The 11,583-nt window shown below is 43.8% G+C and overlaps 1 protein-coding gene across 2 annotated transcripts; it reads right to left on the reverse strand.

The window, feature by feature from the left end:
* Positions 1-212: 212 nt before the first annotated feature.
* Positions 213-9,592, reverse strand: LOC117573640 (ataxin-2 homolog). Of its 2 annotated transcripts, none has more exons than XM_034256950.2 (5): positions 8,509-9,592; positions 5,071-5,495; positions 3,935-4,982; positions 2,400-3,874; positions 213-1,224 (listed from the first exon to the last, which is right to left on the reverse strand). In XM_034256950.2, exons 1-5 carry the CDS (start codon positions 8,586-8,588, stop codon positions 803-805), a joined length of 3,450 nt encoding a protein of 1,149 aa, XP_034112841.1. In that variant the 5' UTR covers positions 8,589-9,592; the 3' UTR covers positions 213-802. The 2 variants fall into 2 exon arrangements, with proteins under 2 accessions (XP_034112841.1, XP_034112842.1); XM_034256951.2 differs by lacking the exon at positions 8,509-9,592 and adding an exon at positions 8,366-8,434.
* Positions 9,593-11,583: the final 1,991 nt, after the last annotated feature.

An 11,583-nucleotide genomic window follows, 5' to 3' on the forward strand; every position in this document is an offset into this window, starting at 1 on the left:
AATCATTCAATATTTGATTTGATTCGGTTTATTCTCTTATACAGCACAGTTTCATGTTGTAATCAATTTTCTTGATTTCGCTGCGATTCACGAACACAAATTGAGTTTTGGATATACGTAGATAGGTAATACCATTCGATCGCTTTCGACTTTCTTCAGTTGTTAGCCGTATTCTTTCTTTTGTTCTTTTACATGTGTTCTTGCTGTGGTTGTTTTCTGTTGCTGTTGTTGTTGTTACCGTTCAGTGCTGTTCTTATCGCATCTGAGACTTCAGGCAATTTGACAAATTTTCTAGTTTCCCTTTGCTTTCTTTAATATTTTATAATTTCCTAGTTGTTGGTGTTGTTTTTTGTTGTTGTTGTGGTTGTTATTGGTGTTTCACTTGCGATTATGAATGTGGGATGAGGCATGCCACAGCAGCCGCAGCAGCAGAGCACAAAGACGCATCCTGAAAGTGGACAGAGTGGAGGAAATGAACTGTGCTCAAAGGAGCTTGCTCCTTTTGCTTTCATCCATAATCCTTCTCCTCCTCTCTGCAGTTGTGAATAAGAAGTTGATGCAAATGTGTGTAAGTTGTTGTGTCTGGTGTGTGTTTGGATCTAGATGTGGCATTGCTGTTGCTGCTGCTGAGGTTGAGAGGCTGCGACTGAGCGGAGCTGAGGAAGGGGCGGGGCTATGAGGAGATTTAAACGCTGATGCTGATGTTGTTGTTAATGTTGTTTCCATGATGACGACGGCAGCCGCTTTGCTGAATGCTTTCTTTCGACGATCGACGATCCACTGCAGCAGCAGCAACAGCAACTCACTGCGTGCTATGCGGCTGCATCAGCATCTGGAACGGTGGATTTTGCTGCGGATGTATGGGATAGGTATTGGATATGATCTGCGGGCCAGGATGTACACACATCAATTGGTATGGCTGTGCTTGCGGTGTGAACACCGACGGCTGCAGTCCCCCGCCGGCAGGGGATGGCTGTGGTGGCGGATGGAACGTCGGATGCGGCTGTCCCGGTGACGGGGTCGTCGATGGCGGCGGCTGCGTCAAGAACTGCAGCTGCTGCGGCTGCGTATCCTGATACATGCGCACCGGCAGCCCGTACTGCGATTGGAAATGTTGTGGATGATGCTGGTACTGTATGAATTGTTGTATCGGTGCGGCGGCCATCAATGGTGGTCCGGTTGCCGTCGTCGCTGACACGTGCATTTGCGATGTACCCATTTGACCTGCAAAGGAATAGAACAAATCATTTTCAACTTCATTAACTATTACATTCAGGAAGAGTGGAATAGTTGTCGCTAACTATGTATCGATAGCTGAGTAACTTGGCTACACTTTCAATTAAATGATATACATTAAAAAGGTAATAAAATAGAAACAACTTAGATTGACTCAAGCAACTTCACAACTGTTTTCCCTTCAATATTGCATTTAAAATGCATTATTAAAGGAATAGCTTATAGTTTACATACTTTATGACTAACTCTAAGCTAGATTACCTTAAAGACACAATACATTCATAATATGTTATTCATTTGAATACATTTACATATAATTGGATTCCTAGATAATTCTTATGATTACTATTCTATTGTAATTTCTCCTACTTTATCTCTCTACTATTTAGTTCGACCTTTTTAATATACTTTACCATCAACCCTAAAACATTTTTTAGGTAGATTACCTTTACATAGCTATTGTTTCATTATATTGTCTATATAAATGTGTATCGTTGTATTATTATTGTACTATTGTATTGCAATCTCTCTTATTCTATATCTCTCTCCTATTTAGTTTCCTCTTTACGATTATCCCTAAAGCATCTTATATTCACTAAACTATTGTACTTTTAATACTTTCATAATATGAACTTCATTTGAATACATTTATAATTGGATTCCTTTATAATGGTTATGATTACTATTCTGTTATAATTTCTCCTACTATATCTCTCTACAATGTATTTAGTTTGCCTTTTTATATACTTTACCATCAACCCAAAAACATCTTTTGGCTAGATTACCTTTACATAGCTATTCTTTCATCATATTTCCTATATAAATGTGTATCTATGTATTATTATTGTACTATTGTATTGCCCTTTTTAATATACTTTTCGATTATCCCTAGAGCACCTTCTTTTCAATAAACTTTGAATACTTTCATAATTTGAGCTTCATTTGAATACATTGATAATTGAATTCCTATATCAATTTGTAACTATTATTACTATGGCATTGTAATCTCTCCCAATATATCTTTTCACTATTTAGTTCGCTTTAGAAATAGTTTCTACGTTCTAGGTGTTGAAGCAGATTGTTAGATATGGGGCTTTATCACCATGACTTATAAACAATTTCAATGACTAGCAGTTTCCGTACTTCTAGTCATCGCTACTCACCATATTGGCTGCGGCGCACACCGCTCTGTCGGGGCTGGTGTGTGGTTGGCTGGAATGCTGTTGGCGGCACCATAAAGATCTGCGGATTGGTCGCTGGCACAATGGCATTTGAAGTCGCGTAGTGAAGTTGGTGCATCGACACCGGGGTCTGTGGTGTGTGTGGTCGCGAAGGGTTCGGCGTGCTCGGGCCGCGCGGGGTGAACGGCTTCGCCGATGGATTCAGCACATGCGGCTTCTTAACCACTGGCGTGCTGCCGCTGCCGGGTGTGGTGGATGTGCCGGTGCCAGCAGCTGTGGCGGCTGCTGCTGTGGTGGCTGTGCCACTGCCTGGCGCTGGCACGCTGCTGCCACCTGTGGCCACCACTGGAGTCGACTTGTCTGCTGCTGTGCCAGCAGCAGCTGCTGGACCTGCCTGGACGACGCCTCCTGTGGTCGGTGTGCTGATGATGGCGCCCGTGCCTGTGGGAGTGCTGTTGGCACCCGCTGCCACAATGTTTGGCGACGGTGTGGCGACCTCCGGCTTGGGCGTGGCCGCCTGCAGCGGCTGTGGCGGCAGTTGCTGTGGATCCAGCAACGGACCCGGCGAGCTGATCACCACCGGCGATGTTTGCGGCTGCTGCACGCCAGCTGGCGGCGGTTGCATCACATGGTAGATGGTTTGAGTCGGCTGAGTGGCCTCCTGCACCAGCTGCGCTGGCTGCTGTTGTTGTTGCTGCTGCTTGGACACATGATGCTGATTGTCCACAACCAACTGCTGTTGTTGCTGCTGCTGTGGCGCCTTTTGCTGCTGCAAATGCTGCACATGCTGTGGTGGTGGCTGCTGCTGCTGCGGCGGCGGCTGTTGTTGCTGCTGAGGCACATAGTGTTGCTGCGGTGGCAGCTGCTGCTGGTGATGATGCGGCGGCGCCACATGAACGGCCACCAATTGCTGTGGTGGCTGTTGTTGCACCTGCTGCTGCTGTTGATGCTGCTGCTGAGGCGGCGACACCGACTGCTGCAAATTACTGCGCTGCATCGAATGCTGTGGCTGCTGTTGCTGCTGCTGTTGTTGTTGTTGCTGCTGCTGTGGCGGCGAAGTGTTGCTGAGCGCCAGTTGAAAGTCCTGATTGAACTGACGCAGCTTCTGCATCGTGTCCTGAACCGTACGCACCTGACGTCCTTGCGGTCCTTGTCCTTGATGCGCCTGTTGTTGCTGCTGCTGTGGCGGCTGCTGCTGCTGTTGTTGCTGTTGCGGTCCACCTGTCTGCAACGGCGGCGAGTTGCTGTTGTGACCACCATGCACACCATGGCCACTATGAATCGGTTTGCCCAGCGGCTGCGAGTCGCCGCCATAGTTGAGTGACGAGTTGCTCTGCGATCCTTGATACTGTCGCATCTGACGCTGAGGCAGCGGCTTGCCCGCATTGGCGCCGGAGTCGCCGCCGTTCAGCTTGGATGCGCCGCCCAAATGTCCCTGGTTGCGATACTGCGTGGAGCTGTTGGAAGAAATCAACAATTATAACAAGCAAAGCAGAGACTAGAGGAAGATCACTTACCCGTGGATGATCTGTGAGTTGTTCTGATACGAGTACTGATTCTGGATACCCATGGGCGACTGATAGCCCCCGCCGCCTTTGCCGCCACCCACATTGTTGCCGTTGTTGCCCTGCGGCATGTTGGAGGCGTTGCCAGCGCCCACGCTGTTGGGCGCATTGTTGCGCATGATCTTGCCGCCTTGCTGCACCGGCTTGCGCTTCATCATTGGTCCGCCACCGTACTTGTTGCCAGCGGTGTCCGTGGACGCGTTGACCGACGTCGAAGCCGGTCCCGTGTTCTTCAGGCTGCCAGCGAGCATGAGCACAGCAGGCGTAGCTCCTCCGCTTTGGCCCATCCCTTGCTGTTGTCCCATCATAATGCCGCCGGCATTGTCACCGCGATTGTCGCGATCGCGTACTCCACCCACCGATGACGATGACTGCGATTGTGACTGCGAGGACATGCCAGCATGCGATGCTTGCGGCCCATTGTTGTTCCTCGTCTGCTTGGTGATGTAGCGATCGCTGCTCATTGTCTCGCGCAGCTGATAATCACCTCCGCCTCCGCCACGCGGTTTGTTGCCACGATCACGATCGCGGTCACGTTCTCGTTCCCGCTCCCGTTCACGTTCGCGCTCTTCACGCTCTCGCTCCCGTTCGTTCCTCTCGCGTTCTCTGTCGCGATCATTTCGGTCACGTTGCTCTCGCTGCTCCAGCTCATGGTCGGGCACTTGTGCCGCTGGACGCTCGACAGCCGCGAACATCGCCTCTTCGTCGCCATTCTCCAGATCCAAACGCTCGCGGCATGTGGGATTATTTTCAATCTCGGCGGCCAGTTTCTCGGCCTTTGCCTCGGCCTCTTTGAACTCCAGGGAATCGCCCTTGTCCAGAGGCACCGTGTACGACGAGAGCGAGTCATCGAATGTTGATGTTACACCAAATTGATTCTCATTCTTGCGGAACATCTCGTTGGCATCCCAGCCATTGGAGGCGCCATCCAGCTCAATGTCAATGTCGCCATTGGCGCCCGAGTCCCATGGCTCCAGTTCCTTTTCATCGAACCGTGTGCCTGTTGTTTAAGAATGAATGTTGTTTAGTCTCGGAATACTTTTAAAGAAAAACAATAAAAGAAGAAAAGAAGAATGAGATTAAGTTACCATTGCACTTGTCGGATATGGCGCCATCGGTCTGAAAGGCACCGGCTGTGGCGTACTGCGAATCAAAGTCCTTGGCTATGATGGTAACCACGGTGTCCGCGGGGAATATGATGTGTTTGGGCACCGTTTTGCCCTCATCGGACTGATTCTTGGGCTTGATGCACGCCGGCAGCTCCAGTGCAATGTCAAAGTTGCCCGAGAATGTGCGAAACACGCCCTCGTACGTGTTGCCCGAGCGCAGACGAACCTCGACTACGCTGCCCACGAGCGCCGTGGCCGAGTGCATGAAGAAGGTGTTATTATAGACGCCCTGCGCCGCCAACGAGCGACCGACACCGACTCCGCCGCCGATACCGCCGTTGCCACCTCCTCCGCCGCCTGCCTTGTTGTTCGCTGGCCGTAGACTGTTGTCGTTTGCGTTGTATCTGCAAAAAGAGAGTGTGGATAAAGAGAGAGCGGCAGAGAACAGTCATCAGCGTCATTATCAGTGTCATGCGGAGCAATTAGTGCGACTCCCTTGTTTCGAAAATTCGCAGTCAGTGTTGAGAGCGCAGTGCAAAGTGAATAACCACAGCAACAGCAACAACAACAACCACAATAACAATGGCCACGAGACATGCGAACCAATCGAACCCGAACGCAGCTCAGGGTCGAGCAACGACAACGAGAACGCCTCCTCCTCTCCCGGCTCCCGTCGCCCTTCCCCGTTTTCCTCCTCCTCCTCCTCACTGCGCTGGGCTACGATATCGATTCGCTGTCTCTTTGCTGTCGATGTTAGTCTGTCTGTTCTTGTTGTTTTTGTTGTTGTTAGTGGCCCCCGAAACCACGCCCTGCTGCCTTCCCTCAAAAATAAATATGTAGTAGTCATGTTTATATGCATGTGTGAGTAAGCTTTGCATGTGTTTGTTTGTATGTGTGGTGGCTCAGCTTGTGCTTTTGGGTTCAGTCCAGTGAACTCAATTTTTAAACAACTCTTCCCTGCTCATGAACTTTATTTCAATTTACTTGTGCTGTACTGTGCACCTGGTCTTTTCCGTTCTAGCTCATTGGATATTTTAATTGTCTAAACCTTCTACCATCATATGTTGGGGGTCATTCTCAATCTCACTTTCGCCAAAGACCCCAATGGACTTTAAAATACTTGAACAGTAATTTGTGTAGTGTATTCATTTAATTTTGACTAACAGAAATGTCTCACTCTAAGGGACTCAGAATAAGAGCATATGTATAGGGGTCATTTTGGATATCGTTCTCGAAATATGAATAAGTGGGGTGGGTCGTTCCCAATTTCTCTTTCGCTAAGTATTTAAATTAGTGATACATTATTTTAATACAAACATTTGACAAACTACATTTTAATAATATTAATATCTTTTCAAATTTATTCGGTTAAAAGATTTGAAATAAGGGTGAAGTAAAGTGATTATTTTAGTTTTAGTTTTTAGTTAAGGGTCCTTCTTTCTTTCTTTCGCTTAGTGGTGGTATAGGGTGGGATATTTTTAGTTTCTCTTTCACGAAAAAGAAATGAATATAAAACTATTACAGAAAAACGCTAGCTAAAAGCATATTATTCTAGGAATTATAGTTTTTCAGTGAAATTTCTGCTAAGCAGTCGTATAGCACAGAACACAAAACAGACCCGTTAGTTTAGACAGATAATTCTTAAAGAATTTAGTAGTTCAGTCAGTTCCAAAGACGTAAAATGTTTCTGGGCGAACGCCTTTTGGGGTTGTTTTGATTGCGTGCAGGATCGACGACCGTGAAATGCTCTCAGCTCGAAGCTCGCAACGCACAATGAACCCAGCACGCATATAACAACAAGCGTGTTGTTGTTTAAAAATAATAATGACAACAACAACAACAACAACAACTTCAGCAATATTATTATCAAGAGGGGGGTTGGTGGGGTGCGGTGGTTATGATTCATGGTGCACTGCGCACATTTTCGTCAATGAAAACAAATAATTGATTGCGTTTTACAGTGAATCATGCGTAAAGCGAGCGGCACTCATTGATAAGAAGTGTTCGGTATCGGAATCTGAAATCTGGAATCGCATGATAGCGCATCTGCGCATACCCTACAAACATAAATACATACATACATATGTATTCATATGAATGTGTATGTTTGTTTGTGTGACTGGCTAAATAGGCTGAGACCACGGCATGTTGCCTGCCATATGCATGTGTTTGCAGTTGTGTTAGTGTAGGCATCCGTAGATGCAAGTGTGTGTGTGGGGCTTAAAATGAAAGTGTGCATAGGCAGAATGCCGAATAAACACTGAGAAGTGGCGTGGAGAACAAGAACGATTGTTCGCTCACTTCGTTCGGTCAGCAAATTGTAAAGTGACCCAAATTCTGTGCGCCCGGCGGGAGGCGAAGTGTGCCAAGGCAGCGACAACACCAGCAGCAGCAGCACCAACCGTCGCAGCAGAAACGGTGACTGTGATGACGACTACGTCACATAGCAGCAGCAGCGAACTGCAAAATGCTGACAATGCAAGAAAAATGCATACGAAAAAAGAGGCAAAGTAAAATAAGAAGAGGAAGCAAATACGATACGTGCGCGTGAGCGTGTATGCGTTCGTGTGTGTGTGAGTAAGCATATGCATGCTTGCTTGCGTGCCATGCAGTCAGTGGGCCCAAGCAGCTGAAAGTATTTTGGACTGCAGCACAGCAGCCTGGTCCCACTGTTCGCACTTGTATGTAAATACACGCACACACACACACGTGAATGTAGATATGAATGTTTCTATGTATGCTTGCAGCCATATTTAAATTGAAAATTTAAAGGGCCTAGGCTTGGGTCGAGGATAGGGAGGGGAGTGGGCGGAAATAATATTCATTTGCTGGACAATTGAGATGCCTTTACACAAATTATTCATTGCGTTTTCCTACATATTTTATGTCGCTGGTTGGGTTATGTTATGTTGTGTTCTGTTTTTTTTTTTTAGTTTTTCGTTCGCCTGGGCTGTGAAAGGGAAATGTAAACAAAGCGCAAAATATGAGAAAACGAAACAATGTTTGTGTGCATGTGTGTAAGTGAGAAGGTAAGTATGATTGTGTGTGCACTGTCACACACCAACACATGCACAAAAACATGAACGTGTGGCGTATTATATAAGTGTAATTGCAATTTGCCCTGATTGTTGTTGCTGGCCCCTGTTTCCGATTTTTAGTTCCTGTTTCAATTCAGCAAATGCGCCGTAGAACATGCAGTAAAAAACAAAAAAAAAAAAAAAAAAAAAACACGAAAAGAGCAATAATATTAATGAAATTATACGCGCGCTTTCACCTTTCGCGTTAACGGAACCTGGAGCAACTTTTTCACGAGACGTCAACTCAACTGGCCCCAAACACAAGCTCTTTTTAGCTTTTTGCATTCGCTGCATTCAACTGCAGCCAGTGGACTGCAGTTGCAGCAGTGCTTCTTCTTACCTTGAGATACCGCCGCTGGCGCCGCCTCCTCCTCCGCCACCTCCACTAGGTCGACTTTTCCGCTTGCTATTGTTGTTCATAGTTGTAGAAGATGGGCGCAAGCCAATTGCCAAATTGCCAGCACCAAAAGTATTTCTCTCGCTTTCTTTTATTTCTTTGCTACTTGGTTGCACTTATTTCTTCTGATTTCAATTTTATTTATATGCGTATGCTGCGTTTGCGTTTATGTGTTTTTTTTTTGCTTGTTCTTATTCTTGTTTTGCTGTTTGCTTTCTGCTTTCTGTTGCTGTTTCTCTGTCTAGCTCTTTTATTTGCTTTGTGTCTCTTCTTTGGCTGCTGCTGTGTTGTTGCTATTTTTCCTCTTCTTCCTCCTTTTCTTGTTGTTGTTGGCTGGGTGGCTGAATCTCTCAATCTGAATATTGCTTGGCGACGACGACGACGTCACGATGCACAACGAATGGGGAACGGAACGAAGAGACGAAGAGCGTGTGACAGAGAGACGAGGAACGGAACGGGAGCAACGATGTCGACAATATGCTCGCTTCGCTTAATCGAGGAATTGTCGCCGATCGATCTTCTTCGCGTTTCCCGGAGCCAGCATTCAACACAACAACGTTATATATCGAAAGCAAAAACAAATAAAACGTTTACTACGACGACAACAATAACAAAACACACTTTAATGGCGGTCTGGCGTTAATTTTTCTAAATATTCACGCACTTATTTTTTTGATTTTACGTTTTTTTGTTGTTTTGGGGGTTAGCCTTTCGTGCTTTGCTTTGCTTTGTGGCTGCTGCTGGTCGTTTTCTGCTTTTGCCTTCTCCTCCTTCGACGTCTTCTTCTTCTTTTTCACTCGCACTCGCTGCTCGATTTTTGCGAATTTCTGCTTTCATCAAATGTTGCCTCGCCTCTTCTAGTTTGCGCTTTTCACTGGCTTTAGGCTTTTTAACCAAAAAAACGAGCAAAAGCGACGGCGCTTAAGTCGTTTTAACGTCAGTAAGTTAAATATAATATTTGTTTCTAATTATATTTTTATTCGCTGCGATAAACGAGCACTTTTGTTAGCTGAACTGCAATCAGCTAGAGGTGGCGAAACATCGATGACACTATCGATGTTTTTGACATTGTTTTAAACATCGATTTATTAAGATAAGCACCGATGATTTTTGCCATATGATATGATTTTTTTATTATTGTAAAATTATTTATTTATGTCTCTTTATTTTTTCCTTAAAGACGAGCTGAATTATTTAACAGCAGTGTCGTGGTGTAACCACAAGAGAAGTTCTAAAATTAACGTTTAAATGCCGATGAAATTTGAAAATATACAAGATCTCACCTGGTCACACTGCATATCGTACACGATGTATTTCCAAAACGTGTGTACTTTGGCGCGTCATTTAAAACAATATATTTAAAAAATCGGTACACTCTACAAAGATTATTATTTTTTTACGAAGAATTGATTTACGATAAATATAACGTGTTGAAAAGAGTAGAAATGCTTTTTTGCATACGAAAAATATCGAAAGACCACCTCTAGATAATTTCAGTATTTTTATACTAAAAAGTGTATGCCGCTTACCGGCGTCGCTATGCTGTGATGTCTTAAATTTTAATTATTGTCAAAAATATTGGTATTCCATATCAGCTGATGATTACCAAATGTGTTTTTGATCAATATTATTATGTTATGTGTGACATTTTGTAGTCAATATGATAAATCGATGTAAATCACTATAATTAAGGGCGATATTTTTCTGTTTGCTATATAATTATCGCTATTCACTTTCCCAAGTAAACCAAACTATTAATAATTTGGTAACACTATTATTAGTGATGTTGATGTACAAACGCGCAATTTTTTAAATTATTTATTAATATTCTTTTTATTTATAACATTTTTATAGCTTATAAAAGAATTTGTCAGCTTCTCAGTTGAATTTCGAAATCTACAGCACAATACTGCAATATTGATATTTTATAAATTCGAAAGTTTGATAATAACTTCAATGCAGAATGTGGAGGATGGACACGACAATGTGATTTACAATATATGTATGTATACGAATGCTTCAAAAAGTTATCAATCATTTCTAAAATAACAAAATTGAACAGTTTCATAGAAAATAATTACATTTAAACCATATCGATATCTGTAGTAATATAATTATCGAATTTTACAGCGGGCTCTTTAAATTTGAAACTTATTTCAAATCAACAATTACGCAGGCAGCCATAATGATCTAAGTGCAAAACAATATTTATTAGTTTATCTATTTATAAGTGGCCCAATTACGATCTAAATTCTTGGAACAAAAATAGATTTGCTTTAGCGATATGACTGCGTTATTTTATATAATATTTACTTTTCCAGATAAGCCGTTGATAGGTGATGAGGACCAATCGCTCGTCACACCAGCACTCAGACGACAGACGACAGACGACCTTCGAGTATCAAGCTCTTTATCAAATATATACAAATATGCGCCGCTATACTATAGATTTCTGTTTTCAGAGATAAAATGGAGAGTTACAAGACATTGATAATATAATCACTTTGCAGCTGCATCGCAGATTCTGAACTAGAATACAATTCCCTGCAAATATTGCCTAACTAGATTAGATAGTTTTATCCGGAAGTTGACAAACTATATATATCTAATTCTTACATTGTTACATGTGTTACTGTGATTGATGAGTGACCCTAAAGCTGAACACTAGGCACAAGATGTCACCATTTGATTATCACATTTCTGTGCACGATTTAATATAGCATACTATACATAACTACGAGTATGTATGTGCACATTTATTTATGTTTATCAAACTAAACAGTAGCTCAAATATTAATCTTTTCGATTAACTTGGAATTCGAATTCTAAGCGGATGGAAAAAAACCTAGCTTGGCATCCTCAGATCGACGTCAAGGAGTTCGCTTTGTGCTAGACGTATTATCACCAGTCTTCTCGCCTCTGGCTTCGTCGTTATCAAAGTAAGTATTTTCTTTGTGCTTTATATTTGCATAGATATTTCTGTATTGTCGCACTTGGCTAGGCGCACAGGCCGATCCA

Source organism: Drosophila albomicans, chromosome 2R (genome assembly GCF_009650485.2).
Source record: "Drosophila albomicans strain 15112-1751.03 chromosome 2R, ASM965048v2, whole genome shotgun sequence".
Classification (NCBI taxonomy): domain Eukaryota; kingdom Metazoa; phylum Arthropoda; class Insecta; order Diptera; family Drosophilidae; genus Drosophila; species Drosophila albomicans.

Coding starts and splice junctions, on each gene's coding strand:
- LOC117573640 (XM_034256950.2), bottom strand. CDS start 8,588: ATGAACAACAATAGCAAGCGGAAAAGTCGACCTAGTGGAGGTGGCGGA. Junction 5,496..8,508: donor GCCAGCGGCGGTATCTCAAG/GTAAGAAGAAGC, acceptor CTCTTTTTGCAG/ATACAACGCAAACGACAACA. Junction 4,983..5,070: donor CATATCCGACAAGTGCAATG/GTAACTTAATCT, acceptor CTTAAACAACAG/GCACACGGTTCGATGAAAAG.